General features: G+C 49.2%; 1 protein-coding gene across 1 annotated transcript in view; it reads right to left on the bottom strand.

Moving 5' to 3' along the window:
- wrap53 (WD repeat containing, antisense to TP53) overlaps positions 1-25030 on the bottom strand; it is a 55797-nt gene that overhangs the window by 27253 nt on the left and 3514 nt on the right. Inside the window, exons 3-10 of the mRNA XM_068023856.1 lie at positions 23625-24788; positions 22061-22159; positions 16577-16685; positions 14499-14587; positions 12695-12785; positions 10486-10618; positions 9238-9446; positions 8316-8419 (exon numbers count right to left, since the gene is read on the bottom strand). Of these exons, the coding sequence (XP_067879957.1) occupies positions 8316-8419; positions 9238-9446; positions 10486-10618; positions 12695-12785; positions 14499-14587; positions 16577-16685; positions 22061-22159; positions 23625-24622 (1832 nt within the window). The 5' untranslated portion in view covers positions 24623-24788. The remainder of the gene's footprint in view (positions 1-8315; positions 8420-9237; positions 9447-10485; positions 10619-12694; positions 12786-14498; positions 14588-16576; positions 16686-22060; positions 22160-23624; positions 24789-25030) is intronic.

Genomic DNA, 25030 nt, shown 5'->3' on the forward strand with positions numbered 1-25030 from the left:
TCTCTCTTCTTGCTGTGCTCTCACTGCTCATCTCTCTCCTTGCTGTGCTCTCACTGCATATCTCTCCTTGCTGTGCTCTCACTGCTCTCTCTCCTTGCTGCTCTGCACTCTCTCCTTGCTTGTGCGCTCATGCTCTTCTCCTTGCTGTGCGCTCATGCTCTCTCTCCTTTGCTTGCGCTCACTGCTCTCTCTTCCTTGCTGTGCTCTCACTGCTCTCTCTCCTTGCTGTGCTCTCATGCTCCTCTCTCCTTGCTGTGCTCTCACTGCTCTCTCCTTGCTGTGCTCTCACTGCTCTCTCTCTCACGCTGTGCTCTCACTGCTCTCTCTCCTTGCTGTGCTCTCACTGCTCTCTCTCCTTGCTGTGCTCTCACTGCTCTCTCTCCTTGCTGTGCTCTCACTGCTCTCTCTCCTTGCTGTGCGCTCACTGCTCTCTCTCCTTGCTGTGCGCTCACTGCTCTCTCTCCTTGCTGTGCTCTCACTGCTCTCTCTCCTTGCTGTGCTCTCACTGCTCTCTCTCCTTGCTGTGCTCTCACTGCTCTCTCCTTGCTGTGCTCTCACTGCTCTCTCTCCTTGCTGTGCTCTCACTGCTCTCTCTCCTTGCTGTGCTCTCACTGCTCTCTCTCCTTGCTGTGCTCTCACTGCTCTCTCTCCTTGCTGTGCTCTCACTGCTCTCTCTCCTTGCTGTGCTCTCACTGCTCTCTCTCCTTGCTGTGCTCTCACTGCTCTCTCTCCTTGCTGTGCTCTCACTGCTCTCTCTCCTTGCTGTGCTCTCACTGCTCTCTCTCCTTGCTGTGCTCTCACTGCTCTCTCTCCTTGCTGTGCTCTCACTGCTCTCTCTCCTTGCTGTGCTCTCACTGCTCTCTCTCCTTGCTGTGCTCTCACTGCTCTCTCTCCTTGCTGTGCTCTCACTGCTCTCTCTCCTTGCTGTGCTCTCACTGCTCTCTCTCCTTGCTGTGCTCTCACTGCTCTCTCTCCTTGCTGTGCTCTCACTGCTCTCTCTCCTTGCTGTGCTCTCACTGCTCTCTCTCCTTGCTGTGCTCTCACTGCTCTCTCTCCTTGCTGTGCTCTCACTGCTCTCTCTCCTTGCTGTGCTCTCACTGCTCTCTCTCCTTGCTGTGCTCTCACTGCTCTCTCTCCTTGCTGTGCTCTCACTGCTCTCTCTCCTTGCTGTGCTCTCACTGCTCTCTCTCCTTGCTGTGCTCTCACTGCTCTCTCTCCTTGCTGTGCTCTCACTGCTCTCTCTCCTTGCTGTGCTCTCACTGCTCTCTCTCCTTGCTGTGCTCTCACTGCTCTCTCTCTCCTTGCTGTGCCTCTCTGCTCCCTGCTCTCTCTCCTTGCTGTGCTCTCACTGCTCTCTCTCCTTGCTGTGCTCTCACTGCTCTCTCTCCTTGCTGTGCTCTCACTGCTCTCTCTCCTTGCTGTGCTCTCACTGCTCTCTCTCCTTGCTGTGCTCTCACTGCCTCTCTCTCCTTGCTGTGCTCTCACTGCTCTCTCTCCTTGCTGTGCTCTCACTGCTCACTCTCTCTCCTTGCTGTGCTCTCACTGCTCACTCTCTCTCCTTGCTGTGCTCTCACTGCTCACTCTCTCTCCTTGCTGTGCTCTCACTGCTCACTCTCTCTCCTTGCTGTGCTCTCACTGCTCACTCTCTCTCCTTGCTGTGCTCTCACTGCTCACTCTCTCTCCTTGCTGTGCTCTCACTGCTCACTCTCTCTCCTTGCTGTTCTCTCACTGCTCACTCTCTCTCCTTGCTGTGCTCTCACTGCTCACTCTCTCTCCTTGCTGTGCTCTCACTGCTCACTCTCTCTCCTTGCTGTGCTCTCACTGCTCACTCTCTCTCCTTGCTGTGCTCTCACTGCTCACTCTCTCTCCTTGCTGTGCTCTCACTGCTCACTCTCTCTCCTTGCTGTGCTCTCACTGCTCACTCTCTCTCCTTGCTGTGCTCTCACTGCTCACTCTCTCTCCTTGCTGTGCTCTCACTGCTCACTCTCTCTCCTTGCTGTGCTCTCACTGCTCACTCTCTCTCCTTGCTGTGCTCTCACTGCTCACTCTCTCTCCTTGCTGTGCTCTCACTGCTCACTCTCTCTCCTTGCTGTGCTCTCACTGCTCACTCTCTCTCCTTGCTGTGCTCTCACTGCTCACTCTCTCTCCTTGCTGTTCTCTCACTGCTCACTCTCTCTCCTTGCTGTGCTCTCACTGCTCTCTCTCCTTGCTGTGCTCTCACTGCTCACTCTCTCTCCTTGCTGTGCTCTCACTGCTCTCTCTCCTTGCTGTGCTCTCACTGCTCTCTCTGCTTGCTGTGCTCTCACTGCTCTCTCTCCTTGCTGTGCTCTCACTGCTCTCTCTCCTTGCTGTGCTCTCACTGCTCTCTCTCCTCGCTGTGCTCTCACTGCTCTCTCTCCTCGCTGTGCTCTCACTGCTCTCTCTCCTCGCTGTGCTCTCACTGCTCTCTCTCCTCGCTGTGCTCTCACTGCTCACTCTCTCTCCTAGCTGTGCTCTCACTGATCACTCTCTCTCCTTGCTGTGCTCTCACTGATCACTCTCTCTCCTTGCTGTGCTCTCACTGCTCACTCTCTCTCCTTGCTGTGCTCTCACTGCTCACTCTCTCTCCTTGCTGTGCTCTCACTGCTCACTCTCTCTCCTTGCTGTGCTCGCACTGCTCTCTCTCTCTCCTTGCTGTGCTCGCACTGCTCTCTCTCTCTCCTTGCTGTGCTCTCACTGCTCACTCTCTCTCCTTGCTGTGCTCTCACTGCTCACTCTCTCTCCTTGCTGTTCTCTCACTGCTCACTCTCTCTCCTTGCTGTGCTCTCACTGCTCACTCTCTCTCCTTGCTGTGCTCGCACTGCTCTCTCTCCTTGCTGTGCTCTCACTGCTCACTCTCTCTCCTTGCTGTGCTCTCACTGCTCACTCTCTCTCCTTGCTGTGCTCTCACTGCTCACCCTCTCTCCTTGCTGTTCTCTCACTGCTCACTCTCTCTCCTTGCTGTTCTCTCACTGCTCACTCTCTCCTTGCTGTGCTCTCACTGCTCACTCTCTCTCCTTGCTGTGCTCTCACTGCTCACTCTCTCCTTGCTGTGCTCTCACTGCTCACTCTCTCTCCTTGCTGTGCTCTCACTGCTCACTCTCTCTCCTTGCTGTGCTCTCACTGCTCACTCTCTCTCCTTGCTGTGCTCGTACTGCTCTCTCTCTCTCCTTGCTGTGCTCGCACTGCTCTCTCTCTCTCCTTGCTGTGCTCTCACTGCTCACTCTCTCTCCTTGCTGTGCTCTCACTGCTCACTCTCTCTCCTTGCTGTTCTCTCACTGCTCACTCTCTCTCCTTGCTGTGCTCTCACTGCTCACTCTCTCTCCTTGCTGTGCTCGCACTGCTCTCTCTCCTTGCTGTGCTCTCACTGCTCACTCTCTCTCCTTGCTGTGCTCTCACTGCTCACTCTCTCTCCTTGCTGTGCTCTCACTGCTCACTCTCTCTCCTTGCTGTGCTCTCACTGCTCACTCTCTCTCCTTGCTGTGCTCTCACTGCTCACTCTCTCTCCTTGCTGTGCTCTCACTGCTCACTCTCTCTCCTTGCTGTGCTCTCACTGCTCACTCTCTCTCCTTGCTGTGCTCTCACTGCTCACTCTCTCTCCTTGCTGTGCTCTCACTGCTCACTCTCTCTACTTGCTGTTCTCTCACTGCTCACTCTCTCTCCTTGCTGTGCTCTCACTGCTCACTCTCTCTCCTTGCTGTTCTCTCACTGCTCACTCTCTCTCCTTGCTGTTCTCTCACTGCTCACTCTCTCTCCTTGCTGTTCTCTCACTGCTCACTCACTCTCCTTGCTGTGCTCTCACTGCTCACTCTCTCTCCTTGCTGTTCTCTCACTGCTCACTCTCTCTCCTTGCTGTGCTCTCACTGCTCACTCTCTCTCCTTGCTGTGCTCTCACTGCTCTCTCTCCTCGCTGTGCTCTCACTGCTCTCTCTCCTCGCTGTGCTCTCACTGCTCTCTCTCCTCGCTGTGCTCTCACTGCTCTCTCTCCTCGCTGTGCTCTCACTGCTCACTCTCTCTCCTAGCTGTGCTCTCACTGCTCACTCTCTCTCCTTGCTGTGCTCTCACTGATCACTCTCTCTCCTTGCTGTGCTCTCACTGCTCACTCTCTCTCCTTGCTGTGCTCTCACTGATCACTCTCTCTCCTTGCTGTGCTCTCACTGCTCACTCTCTCTCCTTGCTGTGCTCTCACTGCTCACTCTCTCTCCTTGCTGTGCTCTCACTGCTCACTCTCTCTCCTTGCTGTGCTCGCACTGCTCTCTCTCTCTCCTTGCTGTGCTCGCACTGCTCTCTCTCTCTCCTTGCTGTGCTCTCACTGCTCACTCTCTCTCCTTGCTGTGCTCTCACTGCTCACTCTCTCTCCTTGCTGTTCTCTCACTGCTCACTCTCTCTCCTTGCTGTGCTCTCACTGCTCACTCTCTCTCCTTGCTGTGCTCGCACTGCTCTCTCTCCTTGCTGTGCTCTCACTGCTCACTCTCTCTCCTTGCTGTGCTCTCACTGCTCACTCTCTCTCCTTGCTGTGCTCTCACTGCTCACCCTCTCTCCTTGCTGTTCTCTCACTGCTCACTCTCTCTCCTTGCTGTTCTCTCACTGCTCACTCTCTCCTTGCTGTGCTCTCACTGCTCACTCTCTCTCCTTGCTGTGCTCTCACTGCTCACTCTCTCCTTGCTGTGCTCTCACTGCTCACTCTCTCTCCTTGCTGTGCTCTCACTGCTCACTCTCTCTCCTTGCTGTGCTCTCACTGCTCACTCTCTCTCCTTGCTGTGCTCGTACTGCTCTCTCTCTCTCCTTGCTGTGCTCGCACTGCTCTCTCTCTCTCCTTGCTGTGCTCTCACTGCTCACTCTCTCTCCTTGCTGTGCTCTCACTGCTCACTCTCTCTCCTTGCTGTTCTCTCACTGCTCACTCTCTCTCCTTGCTGTGCTCTCACTGCTCACTCTCTCTCCTTGCTGTGCTCGCACTGCTCTCTCTCCTTGCTGTGCTCTCACTGCTCACTCTCTCTCCTTGCTGTGCTCTCACTGCTCACTCTCTCTCCTTGCTGTGCTCTCACTGCTCACTCTCTCTCCTTGCTGTGCTCTCACTGCTCACTCTCTCTCCTTGCTGTGCTCTCACTGCTCACTCTCTCTCCTTGCTGTGCTCTCACTGCTCACTCTCTCTCCTTGCTGTGCTCTCACTGCTCACTCTCTCTCCTTGCTGTGCTCTCACTGCTCACTCTCTCTCCTTGCTGTGCTCTCACTGCTCACTCTCTCTACTTGCTGTTCTCTCACTGCTCACTCTCTCTCCTTGCTGTGCTCTCACTGCTCACTCTCTCTCCTTGCTGTTCTCTCACTGCTCACTCTCTCTCCTTGCTGTTCTCTCACTGCTCACTCTCTCTCCTTGCTGTTCTCTCACTGCTCACTCACTCTCCTTGCTGTGCTCTCACTGCTCACTCTCTCTCCTTGCTGTTCTCTCACTGCTCACTCTCTCTCCTTGCTGTGCTCTCACTGCTCACTCTCTCTCCTTGCTGTGCTCTCACTGCTCTCTCTCCTCGCTGTGCTCTCACTGCTCTCTCTCCTCGCTGTGCTCTCACTGCTCTCTCTCCTCGCTGTGCTCTCACTGCTCTCTCTCCTCGCTGTGCTCTCACTGCTCTCTCTCCTCGCTGTGCTCTCACTGCTCTCTCTCCTCGCTGTGCTCTCACTGCTCTCTCTCCTCGCTGTGCTCTCACTGCTCACTCTCTCTCCTCGCTGTGCTCTCACTGCTCACTCTCTCTCCTTGCTGTGCTCTCACTGCTCACTCTCTCTCCTTGCTGTGCTCTCACTGCTCTCTCTCCTTGCTGTGCTCTCACTGCTCACTCTTTCTCCTTGCTGTGCTCTCACTGCTCACTCTCTCTCCTTGCTGTGCTCTCACTGCTATCTCTCCTTGCTGTGCTCTCACTGCTCTCTCTCCTTGCTGTGCGCTCACTGCTCTCTCTCCTTGCTGTGCGCTCACTGCTCTCTCTCCTTGCTGTGCGCTCACTGCTCTCTCTCCTTGCTGTGCGCTCACTGCTCTCTCCTTGCTGTGCTCTCACTGCTCTCTCCTTGCTGTGCTCTCACTGCTCTCTCTCTCTCCTTGCTGTGCTCTCACTGCTCTCTCTCCTTGCTGTGCTCTCACTGCTCTCTCTCCTTGCTGTGCTCTCACTGCTCTCTCTCCTTGCTGTGCGCTCACTGCTCTCTCTCCTTGCTGTGCGCTCACTGCTCTCTCTCCTTGCTGTGCTCTCACTGCTCTCTCTCCTTGCTGTGCTCTCACTGCTCTCTCTCCTTGCTGTGCTCTCACTGCTCTCTCTCCTTGCTGTGCTCTCACTGCTCTCTCTCCTTGCTGTGCTCTCACTGCTCTCTCCTTGCTGTGCTCTCACTGCTCTCTCTCCTTGCTGTGCTCTCACTGCTCTCTCTCCTTGCTGTGCTCTCACTGCTCTCTCTCCTTGCTGTGCTCTCACTGCTCTCTCTCCTTGCTGTGCTCTCACTGCTCTCTCTCCTTGCTGTGCTCTCACTGCTCTCTCTCCTTGCTGTGCTCTCACTGCTCTCTCTCCTTGCTGTGCTCTCACTGCTCTCTCTCCTTGCTGTGCTCTCACTGCTCTCTCTCCTTGCTGTGCTCTCACTGCTCTCTCTCCTTGCTGTGCTCTCACTGCTCTCTCTCCTTGCTGTGCTCTCACTGCTCTCTCTCCTTGCTGTGCTCTCACTGCTCTCTCTCCTTGCTGTGCTCTCACTGCTCTCTCTCCTTGCTGTGCTCTCACTGCTCTCTCTCCTTGCTGTGCTCTCACTGCTCTCTCTCCTTGCTGTGCTCTCACTGCTCTCTCTCCTTGCTGTGCTCTCACTGCTCTCTCTCCTTGCTGTGCTCTCACTGCTCTCTCTCCTTGCTGTGCTCTCACTGCTCTCTCTCCTTGCTGTGCTCTCACTGCTCTCTCTCCTTGCTGTGCTCTCACTGCTCTCTCTCCTTGCTGTGCTCTCACTGCTCTCTCTCCTTGCTGTGCTCTCACTGCTCTCTCTCCTTGCTGTGCTCTCACTGCTCTCTCTCCTTGTTGTGCTCTCACTGCTCTCTCTCCTTGCTGTGCTCTCACTGCTCTCTCTCCTTGCTGTGCTCTCACTGCTCTCTCTCCTTGCTGTGCTCTCACTGCTCTCTCTCCTTACTGTGCTCTGACTGCTCGCTCTCCTTGCTGTGCTCTCACTGCTCGCTCTCCTTGCTGTGCTCTCACTGCTCTTCTTGATCGTAGCGAGTCAGAGTTTTATATCAATACGGTGTGACAGCTTTCTATTACAGGCTGCAAGAGTGACACTGACAGGAAATGTGGACTAAGCGCAGTAGTGCACAAAACAAACCCACACTTCCTGTGCAACACTGAATTCGCTCACTCAAACTGCTCCAACTACCGGTGACTGAGAAATCAGTCAACATTTAACGGGAAGAAAGACTTGCATTTCTATAGCGCCTTTCACAACCTCAGGATATCCCAAAGTTTTACAGCCAATGAAGTATTTATTGAAGCACAGTCACTGTTGCAACGTAGAAAAAGCTGCAGTCAATTTGTGCATGGCAAGCTCCCACAAACAGCGATGAGATGATGACCAGATCATCCTTTTAGGGCTTGGTTAAAAGATAAATATTGGCCTGGATACCGGGGCCTAAAGACAGCACCTCCGACCATGCAGCGCTCCCTCAGTACTGGCATTGGGAATGTCAGTCTGGATTACGTGCTCAAGAGCCTGGAGTGGGGACTGAACCCAAAATCTTCTGCTTTTTCTGTCAACATTCACCATTGTAAATCACTATGTCAACATACCCCCATTCAATGTTACTGTCAACAGTCACAGTGTAGTAGCAGACTCTGGAAACTAGCCAGCGAGGTGCAGTGTGACTCTGAAGTCCCTTCCAATCCCTTTGCCATCTGGTATATATGTAAAAAAACGGGCTGCATACAGTGACCCTACTATTCCACGTCAGAATGGAGATGATGAGCTAATTCCCCCCCAGAGACCGCACAGCAGGATTGATTTTACCCACATACAACTCTCATCTGTTCACTGCATTTCGCTGGAAAAATTATCTTGCTCTTATCGGGATGCGTTGCTGTAGTTTTAGCCATGAATTCTGTTTGCTGTAGTTCATAGAGACTCTATTTAAATAGACCCTGCTGGCTGTAAATCCCACCCGGCGTCTAACTCAGCAGCCAACTATAGGGTGGCTCGACGTCTGACCACAATGCTGTCCATAGGCATACCAGAAATAAAACACTTATAATCATCAACTGATCATGAGCAATTCACTAGGAAGGAGTTAAATGATTACTCACAGATCCAGATTGAAATACATCCTCTGATTGGTGGTTGCTGAGCGCATCATGGAGAACAGCACTTTTCCAGGCTGTCGTAGGTCCCAGCACAGGATTTCTGGATCCTTAGGGAAACATACGAGAGAACTGAATACTTGCAAAAGGTGCAGCAGAAAATGGTACTGAGTGCAACTCCAGAGGTGGACCACAGGTTTTTGCCTTTGTGCTTCTTGGACAGGTATCAGGGAGTCCCACAGACTGGGTGAAGGGTTAGAAATTCGTATTGGGGTGTGGCGCAAAACAGGTGTTACCAAAGGGGCTTCTCGACTGAAGCTAGCATCACACAGCACAGGAGGCCATTCAGCTCATCAAGCTTGTGCCAGCTCTTTGAAAGAGCTATTCAAATCAGTCCCACTCCCCCTGCTCTTTCCCCATAGCACAGCAAATTTTCATTTTCAAGTATTTCTCCCATTCCCCTTTTGAAAGTTACTATTGAATCTGCTTCCACTGCCCTTTCAGGCAGTGCATTCCATTTCATAGCAAAATGTTTCCTCATTTCCCCCTGGTTGTTTTGCCAATTATTTTAAATCTCTGCCCCCTGGTTACTGACACTCCTACCAGTGGAAACAGTCTCTCCCTACTCACCCTATCAAAACCCCTCATAATTTTGAACACATCCATTAAATCTCCCCTTAATCTTCTCAGCTCTAAGGAGAACAATCGCCAGTCTCTCCACCTAACTGAAGTACCTCATTCTTGGTACCATTCTAGTAAATCTCCTCTGCACCCTCTCTAAAGCCTTGACATCTTGCTAAAGCACAGTGCCCAGAACTGGTCACAATACTCCAGCTGGTGATTAACCAGTGATGTATAAAGGATCAGCATAACTTCCTTGCTTTTGCACCCCGAGTACCGCCCACCATCTCAAAGATCCGCTGCTTACCTTCCTCCCCCCAGTGTACAGAAGGTTCCCATCGGGTGAAAATACCACATGCGTCACCCCTCCCTGGTGGCCCTGCAGAATGGTCAGCACTGTCCCCTTGTCTCGGGAGTACAGCCCCACTGTCTTTGAGTAGGAGGCGCAGGCGTAGAGGTCATGGTCGGGGCTGAAGGCGATGCACGAGATGATCCCGGTCTGTCCCCGTTTCTTCGCTGGAAGAGAACGAGAGATCGATCAGCGGTGCGAGGCCCTGGACTTGTGAATGACTGAACAGCTCACACCCCCCATCTTTATTTTGCAGGACTTTCACTGGCATTTTGGAGATTGGATTTCTACATGATCTGTCCAATTATCCCACAAAAGCTGACCACTCTCTTGGGCCTTCGGCACTGCTGTACTCGTCTCTTCCTCTGCATCCCTACCTCACGTCAATGCGAGAAGTGCAGCAATTCTTTGGTGGGCCATCTTTTTATAGGAAATTATGACTACGGACGAAAGGATTTTACAGCACAGGATACAGCCATTTGGTCCATCGCACCTGTGCCAGCTGTTTGAAAGAGGTATCCAGTTAGCTTTGTTCCCCTGCCCTGTTTAAGCATTCCTCTTCAAATATTTCTTCACTCTCCTACTAAAAGCCATTATAGATTCCGATCCCACCACGATTTCCCATCAATTGTCTCCATAATTAAAAATATTCCTAAACTCTCCCTTCATTCACTAATGATCTTACCTAAATACTGACTCACCAAACTAGTGGTGATAGTTTTGATAGTTTTGAGGGATAAATAGTGGCTAAGAGGGGGAACTCCCCTTCTCTTTGAAAAAGTGGCTGTGGGATCTTTTAGAGGACAGACAAGGCCTTGATTTAACCTCGCTTCTGAAAGACAGCACCTCCGACAGTGCAGCACTCCCTCATTACTGCACTGGGAGTTTTGTCCTGGATTTTGTGCTCAAGTCTCTGGAGCGGGACTCGAACCCACGACCTTCTTACTCAGGATTTGATAAACACAACATAATGATTAACCTAAAGCGCACTCGATGCCGGTGACATCCAAAAAACTGCAGCAACATAGCTTAACAGGAGGAAGCAAAAAACCTCGGGCCCACGATTTTAAGGAGAAGGATGGTTTAATGACATTTCAAAACGACGCAAAAGCGAATTGATAAGTTCTAATGTTTCAATCAAGAAAGCCCCAAGCTCATGTGAAAGAGGTAGGGTGGGGGGAAAACAAGAAAAGCAGTAGGACATACCCAGTGTCGGTCTCTTCTCACACTCCCGGCCCGGGCGAGACGTCTCAAACACCCTCACCATCTTGTCGAAGCCACAGTACAGCTGAACCCCATCAGGCGTGAAGCAGAGGGAGTGAGCGGATGTCAGCTCGTCCTGCAAGCAGCATACAAAACAACACACACTTGGTGATAGCAGTTAACTGGCTGGTGGTTGACCCCCCAACAGTGTCTGGATATCCGAGTATACTTCATTGTGCTTTTGTTACCTCGATGCTCAACGATTACATTGCTTTCCTCCCTGGTCTCCTGCCTGTATTAGATCCTGCACACACAGCCGGACTCTCAGCGCCAGTGCTGCTGCCCTCGAGGCAGCTGCGGCGGGGAAAGAGACCATCACCCATGTCCTTTTGGAATGTGCAAAGGAGGTCTGGAAAGAGATGGAGTGGTTTTTGTCGAGGTTCATCCCGAGCAGCTCCGTAGCACAGGGCTCAAGAGCTCTACAGCATGTTCACAGGGACGCACACCAAGATAAACATCAACTGCTGCTGGAGGACCATCAACTCGGTGAAAGACGCACTTTGGTCTGCCTGAAACTCGCTGGTCTTCCAGTGCAAGAAGCTGTCAATGACCAAGTGTTGCAGACTGGCACAATCCAAGGTCCAGGACTACCTGCTGAGGGATGCACTAAAGCTTGGGCAACACCACAAAGGCTCAATGGGGAAAGACCACAGTCTAAGGCCCTCCCGCCATGGTGCACCAAGGGGCTGGAACCTTTGAAAACCCTTCCAGGTTGTATGTTTGACATGAAATATATTGTAAGTGTAGTGCCTCACTACACCTCAGAGAGCCAGGTATTGTACTGAAGGAAACTGAACTGTAATGTCAAATCTGAACTGTAATGTACTTTCACAAATTTTATGAATACAGTATATTTTTGGAAAAAGACTGCTGTCTGTATCTTAACTCGCCCCAAGTTCCATTCACTCATCACTCACTGTGCTCCCTAATTGACACTGGCTCCCGGTTAGCAATGCCTCAATTTTAAAATTCTCATCCTTGTTTTCAAATCACTCCTTGTCCCTCCCTATCTCTCAAACCTCCTCCACACCTACAACCCTCCGGGAGTATTTGCTCTCATCCAATTGAGCAACCCTGATTTAATCATGCCACCATTGGTGGTCATGCCTTCAGCTGCATAGACCTAAGCTCTGGAATTCCCTCCTTAATCTTCTCTGCCCCTCTCTCCTCCTTTTAGACCCTCCTTAAAACCTACATTTTTGACCAAGCTTTTCGCCACTTGCCCTAATATCTCCTTATGTAGCTCGGTGCCAAATTTTGCTTGATAATACTCCTGTGAAGCACCTTGGGATGGTCAAATACATTAAAGGTGCTTTTATCAGCAGTAACGTTTAATGACAGTCGGGATGTCCTGACTGACACTATGCGGGTTGTGAGTTAGGGGCACAACCAAATGTTGGCCTTCTCAGAGGAATTTGAAATATAACGATGTTTGCCTGTACTCTGCATTCACAATCAGAGATAAATGGGCACTGAAAAATAGGAACAGGATGAGGCCATTCAGCCCCCCAACCCCATTCCGGCATTCACTGAGATCATGGGTGATCAATGATCTAACTTCACATACCTGTGCCCCAAATCCCTTAATACTTCTGGTTAACGAAATTCTATCATTCTTGGATTTAAAATTAGCAATTGACCCAGCATCAACTGCTGTTTGCAGAAGAGAATTTCAAATGTCCACCAGCCTTTGTGTGTAGAACTGTTTTGTGAAGCTTATTTTGCTCCCCTCATTTGCTGCTCCTTACCCCCCTGCCACCGCACCACCTGCGGCTGTAAGAGAGGCTGTTATTCCTCCCTCACTGACTTCCCCCTCCAACCCCCACCAATCCCTTGGCGCCCATTCTGGCTGAAATTGGCCGACAGTTAATGCCAGCTATTGTACGGCACGAGACATCACAGCCAAACCTGATTCCACACTCACTGAGCATGCAGAATCAGCCAATGACCAGCAGCGGTAACCAAAGCTGATTTCCCCCTCCCACCCCAACCTCTGCAACCAAAATTGCAGCCTCCACCTGCTCCCCCAGTGAACATCGGCTAACTCGCTCCACGCCTGGGTATACAGCCTGATAAATCCGCTGGATAAATTCATCTGGGTGGGTGTTGGAGGTAGAAAGCAGGTTATCCCCAGCCCAGCGCCCGAACTCACCAGGTGGTTGTACGGCCTGAAGGTTGCCCGCAGGTCCCCGTAGAAGGCGTCCCAGATGTGAATCGGGTTGTCGCGACTGCTGCTGGCCAGGCTGCGAAAGCAACGGCAACAGTGCACTGTTTACAAGCTGTACCCTGACCGCTGTCTCACTTCGCGTTTCAGCAGTTCCGCGGATTCACGTATACAAAGAAACCGGCCACCAAAATTAAGACATTTTGAACTGAATGTGGTTTTGTAGAAAGCAGGGTTCACTGTGCTGTACAAATAAGGCTGATACAAAAACCCACAAGTACTGGAAAGATATTGCAGCTCAGTCAATATCACACAGAATGTACAGCACAGAAACAGGCCATTTAGTTCAACAAGTCCGTGCTTGTGTTGATGCTCCACACAAACATCCTCCCAAACCTCTTCATCTCACCCTGTTAACATATCACTGAATCATAGAACAGTAGCACACAGGAGGCCATTCAGATCACCTTTCAAAGCGTAATCCAGTTAGCCTCCCACTCTTTCCCCATACCCTTGCAATGTTTTTATCCTTGAAGTATTTATCCAATTCTCTTTTGAAGGCTACTATTAGGCAGTGCATTACAAATCTAACCACTCCTTGCGTAAAAAATGTTTTTCCTCGTATCGCCTCTGGCTCTTTTGCCAAACATCTGAAATCCGTGCCCTCTGGTTAATGACACTTCAACCACTGGAAACAGTTTCTCTTTGTTTACTCGGTCTAAACTCTTCACGATTTTAAATACCTCCATCAAATCTCCTCTTTGTCCCCTCTGTTCTGCTCTATGGATTCTTTACAGAGTCACTGAGCACTGAAAGTAATTTTTTCCCCTCCTTTCTCCCTCATGTAGTTCTCCAGCTTCCCCTTAAATGCAGCTACGCTATTTGCCTCAACCACTCTCTGTGATAGCGAGTTCCACATTCTCACCACTCTCTGGGTAAAGCAGTTTCTCCTGAATTCCCGATTGGATTTATGAGTGACTATCTTATATTCATTGCCCCTCGTTTCAGACTTCCCCACAAGTGGACATAGAGAAGATGTTTCCACATCAGTGAAGTGAGAGGACAGGATAGTGATGTTTCTGGTATGTTTTTCTTCATCACAAACATTTCCAGCATTATTATGTCTTATTCTGGATTCCGCTGAGGTTTAATTGAGATGTTCAAAATGGTTTTGATCAAGTAAATAGGGAGAAACTGTTTCCACTGGCAGGAGTGTAGGTAACCTCAGGAGGCAGATTTAAGATAATTGGTAAAAGAACCAGAGGGGAGATGAGGAAAACGTAATTTTTTTGAAATGAACCAAGTTGTTGTGATCTGGAATACACTGGCTGAAAAGGCAGTGGAAGCAGATTCAATAGTAACTTTCAAAAGGAATTGCATAAATACTTCAAATGGAAAATTTTGCAGGGCTGTGGGGAAAGAGGGGAGCAGTGGGACTAATTAGATAGTTCTTTCACAGAGCTGGCACAGGCATGATGGGCTGAATGGCCTCCTGCTGTGTTGTATGATTATAAGATTAAAAACCTCTCTCATTGTAGGTGACACAGGAGAAATCTGGCACTTAGTTTAATGGTCCGCAGTCATTCCAAGAGTGCAAAATTCTAACATTTAAGAGAAGAGTAAACCTGCTTTACTGAATAACTAATGGCCTGATATAATTTGCATAATCTCAAAGCTGTGTGCCCCTGCCATATTGTTAGCGGGTTAAATTCGGTGGTGTAGCGTTGGGGAATATGGACTCTTCAAACCAAATATCAAATATACAGAATCTACAGTAATACTCTAGACTTACAAACAGGTTTCAGGAGTCATCGAGGACATGGCTGGGTACCAGCAATAATCATATATGGTATCTCCTTCAGACATACGCAGGACAGCACTCTGCAAATTCAAAGACAGGAGATAAGGTCAAAGGCAAATGAACTAGAGGCGAGACCAGGAGAATTTTTTTTTAAAACGCAGTGTTATGATGATCTGGAACGCGCTGCTTGAAAGGGCAGTGGAAACAGACTCAATATTAACTTCCAAAAGGGAATTGGATAAATACTTTAAAGGAAAAATACTTGCAGGGCTAATGAGCAGGGTGGGAGTGGGACTAATCAGAAGGCTCTCACAAAAGGCTGAATAACAACTTGCATTTATATATCATCTTTAACATACTAAAATGTCTCAAGGCACTTTACAAAAGCGTTATCAAACCAAATTTAACATTGAGCTACATAAGGAGTATTAGGACAGATGACCAAAAGCTTGGTTAAAAAGATACGTTTTAAGGAGCATTTTAATGGAGGATAGAGAGTTAGAGAGGCGGAGAGCTTTAGGGAGGGAATGCCAAAGCTTAGGGCCCAGGTTGAAGGCACAATGCCAATGGTAGAGCGATTAAAGTCAGGAATGCACAAAAGGCCAGATTTGGAGGAATTCAGAAATCTTGCAGGGTTGTGTAGGGCTGGAAGAGGTTAGAAAGATAGGGAAGGAGTGAGGCCATGGAGGTATTTGAAAATTGAGGCGTTGCTGAACTGGGAGCCAATGTGTGTTGGCACGCACAGGTTGTGATGGATGAATGGGACTCAAGTTTATGGCAGGTAAAAGGTGGGAGGTTGGCTAGGACAGCCAACTGAAATAGTCAAGTTTAGAAGTGACAAAGGCATGAATGAGGGTTTCAGCTGCAGATGAGCTGAGGTGGGGGGGGGGGGTAGAGGGGAGACGTTGCCATTTATATTTATTTATAAACAACATCCATACGAAATGGCAGCAGAAGTAGGCAATTCGGCCACTCAAAATTTGCTCTGCCATTCAAAAAGATCATGGCTGATCTTCGACATCAACTCACTTTGCCACTCGATCCCCATATCCCTGATTCCCTTTGTGTCCAAAAATCTATCATGCTCAGTCTTGAATATACTCGGCGACTGAGGATCCACAGCCCTCTGGGATAGAGAATTCCAAAGATTCACAACCCTCTGAGTGAAGATATTTCTCCTCACCTCAGTCCTAAACGTGTGATCCCTTATCCTAAGGCTTCCAGACTCTCCAGCCAATGGGAAACAGCTTCTCAGCATCAACCTTCTCAAGCCCTCTAAGAATGTTCCACATTTCAATTGGGAGGTCCCACCACTTAAAACATCCACATTTAAAACTGGGGAGTGGCTTAAATTGACCAAAAGAACAAAAAATAAATTTGCAATAACACCAGTTTCAAGTTACCAGTTCCAGCTCGATTAAGCAAGCAAGCAGAAACAACTCTGCTTCCTCACTAGTTGGCACCTTGCTCAGGTGCACAGAAAGCAGGAACGTCATTAAATGATTTAAACGAACCTACTGTAATTCCATTGCAGGCAGCATGGTTTGGTGTCTTCAATAGCGAAATTCTGTATACAATACTTAGCACTATATGTAACCGAGCAACTCTTACACATGCACAGCAAGTCTCACATGTGAATCACTACCTCCTGATTCTCCTGTATTATGGATGGTGCTGATAATCCCTACCAAGATGCGTCTGTCCCCAAAACATCTAGCAGCAGCAAAAACCCCCTATTAAGATGACGGGAGTTTTCCATCATAGCCCGTGACAGCACCCATTGCGTGTAGCAGGCTCCAACCTGCCCAGTATAAAGAGTGGGTACTGTAGCCTGGGAAGAGAACAGAGGAGGACGTTGGAATCTGGCTGGCTTGCGACATTCACTGTAGTTGGGGTAAAGGTGCCCTCAGGGCTCATGGGGCCCTGCCCTGCTGAATCGCACTCTGGCAGAACGCAAAGGCTTCAGGAGGGGAGAAATTTGGGATTGGGGTGGGGAAACCTATTTTTTCCTCTCTCCCTCTGAGTCTGCGTAGAAGATAAGAATGGCATAGGGGATAAAAAGCAGATACCATTTCTGGTAGGTCATCCCACTCTCCCTTATACAGCTCAGACGGGAGGTTAAAGATCCGCAGTGTGTTGTCAGCGCTGTTGGTCAGAATGCAAGAACCATCCGGGGCCCTAGGATGAAAGAAGACAGACAACATGACAAGTTGAGTACAGAACAGATGCTTCTGTTGAATCTAATTCAGACTACAAATGAACATAGGAAAAGCAACCACGCAGACACCTGCTTCAGAATCACTGAACTTAAAAGACACCAAAATATCTCCAGAACAAGACGATGACGTAAAATATGCTGAGAATCAATTTGCCTTACCAGCTACAGTAATCACACTTCAAAAAGTACTTAATTGGCTGTGGGACGCTTTGGGACATGCTGATGTCACGAAGAGTTGATCTGATCCATTTTTTCTGATAGGGTAGATAAAGAGAAGCTATTTCCGCTGGTTGGGGAGTCTAGGACTGGGGACATAGTCTAAAATTAGAGCCAGACCTTTCAGGAGTGAAATTAGGAAACACTTCTACACGCAAAGGGTGGTAGAAGTTTGGAACTCTCTTCCATAAACAGCAATTGGTGCTGTATCAGTTGTTAATTCTAAATCTGAAATTAATAGATTTTTGTTAACCAAAGGTATTAGGGGATATGGGGCAAAGACGGGTATGTGGAGTTAATCGCACATCAGCCACAATCTCAGTGAATGGTGGAACAGGCTCGGGGGGCTAAATGTCCCCCCTCCTGTTCCCATGTTCCTAGTGTCTTTGGGATTCAGGCAGAGAGGGATATCACAGCCTGCTGCACACCGAGTTCGCAAGGACAGTCTCATGGCTAAATCCCAAACTGACCCATGCCATAATGGGAAGGTGGTGAGTGGAGCCCAGGCACTGGAAGGTGGGAAGAAAGGGGTGGTTGGGGGGGAGACAAAGATGGGGATGGGAGAGGGCAGAAAAGAAAAGCCTTTAAAAAAAAATCTGTAAGTTTAAAAATAGAGGAATAGAGCATAAAAGCAAACAAGCTTTTATAAATCACCAATTGGGCGTCAGTTGGAGTTTTGAGTCCAATTTTGAGCACCACACTTTAGGAAGGATGTCAAGTGCTTGGAGAGGATGCAGAGGAGATCTACCAGAATGATACCAGGGATGAGAGACTTCAGTGATGTGGAGAGACTGGAGAAGCTGGGATTGATCTCCTTACAACAGAGAAGGTTAAGAGGAGATAATAGAGGTATTCAAAATTATGAAGGGTTTTGATAGAGTAGATAGGGTGCGAGGGTCAAGGATGTCACAGAGTGGGGAGGGTGAACAGTCAGAGGTCGTGGTTCACATTGGTACCAACGACATAGATAGAAAGAGGGATGAGGTCCTGCGACAAGAATTTAGGGAGCTAGGTAGCAGATTAAAAAGCAGGACCTCAAATGTTGTAATCTCTGGATTACTCCCGGTGCCATGTGCTAGTGAGTTTAGGAACAGCAGGGTAGAGCAGATGAATGCGTGGCTGAAGAGATGGTGAAGAGTTTACTGGATCACTGGATCTATTTCTGACGAAGGTGGGACCTGTACAAATTGCACCTGAACCGGAACGGGACCAACATCCTTGCTGGGAGGTTTGCTAGTGCTGTTGTGGAGAGTGGGGGGGATTTAAAATAATTTGGCAGGGGGATGGGATACAGAGTGGAGTTACAGTACGGGGTGATGCACAGTCAAATATAGAAGAGAAACTGAGTCAGTCTGGAAGACAGAGCAAATATAGGTCTGTTAAGGCACAAGTGAAAAATGCAAGGCTGGATTGCATCTATTTTAACGCAAGGAATCTTACCAGTAAGGCAGATGAGTTGAGGGCATTGATGTATTGATATCACAGAGACATGGTTGAGGGAGGGGCAGGACTGGCAGGGTATTCCAGGGTATAGAATCTTCAGGCGTGACAGGGGAAGGTGTAAAAGAGGAGGTGGTGTTGCACTGTTGATCAAGGAGTCAATTACTGCAGCAAGGAGGGCTGATATCTCAGAAGGCTCCTCAAATGAGGTCATATGGGTAGAACTTAACAACAAAAAGGGGGCAGTCACTTGGCTGGGAGTGTACTACAGGCCTCCAAACAGTCAGGGAGAGATAGAGGAGCAGATATGTAGGAAATCGCAGAGAGGTGTAAAAATAATAGGGTAATAATAGGGGTACAAGATGATGAGAGGCATAGAGTGGATAGTCAGAGACTTTTTCCTAGGGTGGAAAGGGCTATCACCAGGGGGCATAATTTTAAGGTGATTGGAGGAAGGTTTCGGGGAGATGTCAGAGGTAGGTTCTTTACACAGAGAGTGGTGGGTGCGTGGAATGCGCTGCCAGCGGTGGTAGTAGAAGCAGATATATTAAAGGCATTTAAGCGACTCTTTGATAGGTACATGGATGATAGTAGAATGAAGGGTAGGTAGTTAGTTTGATCTTAGAGTAGGTTAAAGGTTTGGCACAACATCGTGGGCCGAAGGGCCTGTACTGTGCTGTACTGTTCTATGCTCTATAATAGTAGGGGATTTCAACTTCCCCAATATCAACTGGGATAGTCTTAGTGCAAAAGGCTTAAAGGGGGCGAAATTCTTAAAATGCATAGAGGAGAGCTTTTTGAGCCAGCATGTAGAAAGTCTTATAAGAGAAGGGGCGGTACTGGGCCTAATCCTAGGAAATGAAGCCAGACAAGTGGTAGAAGTGTCAGTGGGGGTGCATTTCGGGGATAGTGACCATAATTCAGTAAGATTTAAGGTAGTTATGGAAAAGGACAAAGATGGACCGGAAATAAAGGTACTGAATTGGGGAAAGGCCAATTTCAATATGATCAAACAGGATCTGGCCAAAGTGGACTGGGAGGAGCTACTTGTCAGAAAGTCCACATCAGAACATTGGGAGTCATTCAAAGAGGAAATAGTGAGAGTTCAGAGCCAACATGTTCCCGTTAAGCTGAAGGGTAGGACCAACAAGTCCAGGGAACCCTGGATGTCAACAGATATCGGAGTTTGGATAAAGAAACAAAAAGGAGGCTTATGGCAGATTCAGAGCGCTGAAAAAAGCAGAGGCACTAAAGGAGTGTAGAAAGTGTAGGGAGGTTCTTAAAGTAATTAGGAGAGCGAAGAGGGGACATGAAAAAACACTGGCGGGCAAGATAAAGGAAAATTCCAAGGCTTTTAATAAGTATACCAAGGGCAAGAGTAGGGCCCAGTGGATAAATCCCCAGGCACAGATGAGATGTATCCCAGGCTGTTATGTGAGGCAAGGGAGGAGATAGCAGGGGCTCTGACACAAATTTTCAAATCCTCTCTGGCCACAGGAGAGGTACCAGAAGACTGGAGGACAGCGAATGTGGTACCATTATTCAAGAAGGGTAGCAGGGATAAACCAGGTAATTACAGGCCAGTGAGTCTAACATCAGTGGTAGGGAAACTATTGGAAAAAATTCTGAGGGACAAGATTAATCTCCACTTGGAGAGGCAGGGATTAATCAGGGATAGTTAGCATGGCTTTGTCAGGGGGAGATCGTGTCTAACTAACCTGATTGAATTTTTCGAGGTGGTGACTAGATGTGATGAGGGTAAAGCGGTTGATGTAGTCTACATGGACTTCAGTAAGGCTAGTGATAAGGTCACGCATGGGAGATTGGTTAAGAAGGCAAGAGCCCATGGAATCCAAGGCAATTTGGATCCAAAATTGGCTTAGTGGCAGGAGGCAGAGGGTGATGGTCGAGGGTTGTTTTTGCGAGTGGAAGCCTGTGACCAGTGGTGTACCACAGAGATCGGTGCTGGGACCCTTGCTGTTTGTAGTGTATATTAATGATTTAGACATGAACATAGGAGGTATGATCAGTATGTTCACAGATGACATGAAAATTGGTGGTGTCGTAAATAGTGAGGAAAGCCTTAGATTACAGGACGATCTAGATGGGTTGGTAAGATGGGCAGAGCAATGGCAAATGGAATTTAATCCTGAGAAGTGTGAGCATTTTGGGAGGACTAAAAAGGCAAGGGAATATACAATGGATGGTAGGACCCTAGGAAGTACAGAGGGTCAGAGGGACCTTGGTGTACTTGTTTGTAGATAACTGAAGGCAGCAGCACAGATACATAAGGTGGTTAGGAAGGGATACTTGCCTTTATTAGCCGAGGCATAGAATATAAGAGCAGGGAGGTTATGATGGAGCTGTATAAAACACTAGTTAGGCCACAGCTGGAGTACTGTGTACAGTTCTGGGCGCCACACTATAGGAAGGATGTGATTGCACTGGACAGGGTGCAAAGGAGATTCGCCAGGATGTTGACTGGGCTGGAGCACTTCAGCTATGAAGAGAGACTGGAAAGGCTAGGGTTGTTTTCCTTAGAGCACAGAAGGCTGAGGGGGGACATGATTGAGGTATACAAAATTATGAGGTGCACTGATAGGTTAGATAGGAAGAAACTTTTTCCCTTAGCGGAGGGGTCAATAATCAGGGGGCATAGATTTAAGTTAAGGGCAGGAGGTTTAGGGGGGATTTGAGGAAATAAATTTTCACCCAGAGGGTGGTTGGAATCTGGAACGCACTGCCGAGGGGTGGTAGAGGTAAGAACCCTCACAACATTTAAGTATTTAGATGAGCACTTGAAATGCCATAGCATACAAGGCAAAGGGCCAAGTGCTGGAAAATGGGATTAGAATAGGTGCTTGATGGCCAGCGCAGACACAATGGGCCGAAGGGGCTGTTTCTGTGCTGTATAACTCTATGACTAGATAGGGAGAAGCTGCTTCTGGTGGCAGGAGATAACCAGAGGACACAGATTTAAGGTAATTGGGAAAAGAATCAGAGGCGACATGAGAAAACATTTTTTTCTACACAGCAAGTTGTTGCGATCTGGAATGCGCTGCCTGAGAGTGTGGTGGAAGGGGATTCAATAGTAAATTCCAAAAGGAATTGGATAAATATTTGAAGGGGAAAGGTTTGTAGGACTATGTGGAAAGAGCAGGGTGGAGTGGAGCTAATTGGATTTCTCTTTCAAAGAGCCGGCACAGGTACAGAATGGCCTCCTTCTGTACCATACACATCCCTCCTGCCTGGCTTCAGGCCACTTACTTGACTCGTTGGTCACGGATGGGGTGAAGAGCATGAGAAGAAGGCAGTAAACACAGACAGGTGTGGATTCAGCCAGTGAGTTGAACATGTCCAAGAGAGTCCCAGGTCAATCTCTGGTACGAAGTACACCTGACCTCTGGGTCAGGGAAGCTAAATACATCAAATGGTAACCAGAGCTCCCGCTCCTAATTGCCATTCAACAACTTGCATTTATACAGTGCCTTTGATGTAGTAAAACATCCTGAAGTCTGCTACTATCCCCTCACCGTTTACAATGTGAAGTGCAGGTGAGGGTAGGACTGGACTCACCCCAACTCCCCCATTACTAAACGCCTGCTAAAAGAGTCTGAGACACGTATACAGTTCACGGTCCTCAGAGCTCCGTGAAAGACGTTTCACATCTGCCACTTACCACTTGCAGCCCTTCAAGAAGTTTTCTGTCACACCTGTGTACTCTGCCCATGCGCCTGTGAGAAGCTGAGGCACTTGGGTGAAATCATACCCGGCCTGACTGGAAAACAGCAGAAAGAGCAGACACATTAGAACTAAGAGATATTTATCAGCACATGAGAATAACACTATGGACACAAGTACTCCACAACCCAGTGTCGCCACTAGAAGTTCAGTGAAGTGCACTGGTTGGGCTGGGTGCGTGCGAAATATCATCACTGCATAAATCACCCAGCAGTACGATTCTGGACTCTGTACTTCCAGACTTAACAGTGTTTGAAAGGAGCATTCTGAACTGTGCAAGGGTGAATTACTGCTGTCAGCTGTGGCTCAATGGGTAGTATTCTCGCCTTTGAATCGAATGGCCATGGGTTCAAATCCCACACCAGAGACTTGAGCAGAAAAATTGAGGCTGACTCACTTGGTGCGAGTGCTGAGGAGGTGCTACACTGTCAGAGCTGCCATATTTCAGAAGAGACATTAAAAACCAAGGCCTCTTCTGCCCTCTCCGGTGGATGTAAAAGATCCCACAGCCACCATCTGAAGAGCAGCAGGGGACTTCTCCCCAGTGTGCTGGGCCAATATTTATCTTTTAAACTGGCTGCCTACTGGCTTGCCTACAACAGTGAATGCACTTCCAAAAGTACTCCATTGGCTGTAAAGCAAGGTAATAAAAGGTGCTATAGAAATGCAAAATATGCACGACCATGGCAAAAGAGCAGGGGAGTGGGACTAATTAGATAGCTCTACCAAAGAGCTGACATGGGCATGATGGGCTAAATGGCCTCATTCTGTTCTGTATGAGTCTATGTACCCGTATCATTAATCTGCTGTCAATCCCAGAGCCACAATTCAAGGTCTAAGAGCAGAGACCAGTGAAATAATGATCGCGAGCTCAGGGACATTGGGCATGTCACGTGGATGAAGGCTGGGACTGTGTACATCTGTATCTCAGTACCACATCAAGTGCTGCATTCATACACTCAAAGGCACTGTACAAATACAAATCCTTTCTTGGTACAGGTCACTGGCAAAAGTTCACTGAGCCATTGGGTAAGAAACCAGAATAGACTTTCACCCCAAAGGTGAAAGGCCAGAACTTAACCCAGGGCACTGTCCAGTCTCCTGGATCAATTCCGCCATTATCACTCTCTCTGGACTAATGCTTTGTCTTTTGCCACAACCATTAGCACTCCCTTTGCCTTTGTCCCATGACATCTTTGTCATTTAACCTCCCCTGCCCTCTGCCCTATCACACACCTTCCATTTTGTTCTCTTCCGCCCCCCTGTCCCCACCAACTTCACTTGCTTAAAGCCTATTACATTTCTAACCTTTGCCAGTTCTGATGAAAGATCACAGACCTGAAACGTTAACTCTGCTTCTCTCTCCACAGATGCTGCCAGACCTGCTGAATATTTCCAGCACTTTCTGTTTTATTCTTGGATCAAATATTGTGAAACCGGTTGCAAATGTAAGGACTCCCAACACATTTTGAATTTTACAACAGTGATGCTGAGTTACTTACGAATAAACGGTATTGTGTCCGGTGCATTGCTCCGTCCCACAGTCACTTGCTTGCATGGTCTCTGCTTCACGCTGGTCATTTCCATCTACCCACTGTGGCTCCAGATGATCAGGAAAAGCATGCAGCTCTTGGCTTCCGTTTGTCTTTTCCTTCGCCTCGGCCAACTGCGCGCCTGCATCTCCGGAAGGGCCGTCCAGACCAGGTTTCACTGGCAGGCCAGAGGTCACCGGGTCATCACCCACTTCGTGCTGCTCCGGGCAGTCAGAGAGCAACACAGCTTCTTCGCCCCTGGCCGGAACGAAGGGCAAGTCGCCATTTTCTAGCCGGGCAACCTTTGCAAGGGGCTCGTCCCCACTGCCTTGCCTCTCAGCCACGACTGAGCTGCGCGCTTGTTCTGCTGGTCCGATCTCGCTGGCTACAGGATCAGGGAGATTCTCGCCCTCCTGGGCTGGTCCAATCTGGCCGGCTACGGGATCAGGGGCACTCTCTCCCTCCTGGTTTGGTTGGATCTGGCTGGCTACGGGATCAGGGACATTCTTGCCCTCCTGGGCTGGTCCAATGTGGCTGACTATGGGTTCAGGGGCATTCTCGCCCTCCTGGGCAGGTCCGATCTCGCTAGCTGCAGGATCAGGGACATTCTCGCCCTCCAGGGCTGGTCTGATCTCGCTGGCTACAGGATCAGGGACACTCTCACCCTCCTGGACAGGTCCAATCTGGCTGGCTACAGGTTCAGGGGCACTCTCGCCCTCCTGGACTGGTCCAAACTGGCTGGCTACGGGTTCAAGGGCACTCTCGCTCTCCTGGACTGGTCCAATCTGGCTGGCTACGGGTTCAGGGGCACTCTCGCCCTCCTGGGCTGGTTTGATCTCGCTGGCTATGGTTTCAGGGGCACTCTCGCCCTCCTGGGCTGGTCCGATCTGGCTGGCTAAGGGATCAGGAGCGCTCTCATCCTCCGGGGCTGGTTCGATGCCGGGCTCAGCCACAAAGTCTGTCGCCATGTGTTTGGCTGCAGTCAGATACCTTCAGTGCTACAAGGGTAGCGCTTTTTAAAGTTTTTCGTTCGTTTCCTGGCAGCTGGGTACTGGTACACTGTGGAGGCCTTGTGATGGAGCGCTGTATTCATCACAACAGATGAGGGGGGGATTCAACCGTCACAACAGCGGACTGAAATAACGGACAGCTAGGAATTAGAGAACACATTTACAAACCTTAACAGATGAAGAACAAAACTGCTCCACCCCAAATGGCTAAATGTGAAGACAGACAGCGAATGCAGGCAGACTGATCGACTGAGGGACGCATCGCCGTCAGCTTGTTTGCCATCGGCACTTGAGAACTTTCTGCCCAAGGAGAGGAATTGGGGTGGGGCGGGGAGGATGGTGGCAGTGTGGTCTTACTGGATTTTG

The sequence above is a fragment of the Heterodontus francisci genome, chromosome 48 (genome assembly GCF_036365525.1).
Source record: "Heterodontus francisci isolate sHetFra1 chromosome 48, sHetFra1.hap1, whole genome shotgun sequence".
NCBI lineage: Eukaryota > Metazoa > Chordata > Chondrichthyes > Heterodontiformes > Heterodontidae > Heterodontus > Heterodontus francisci.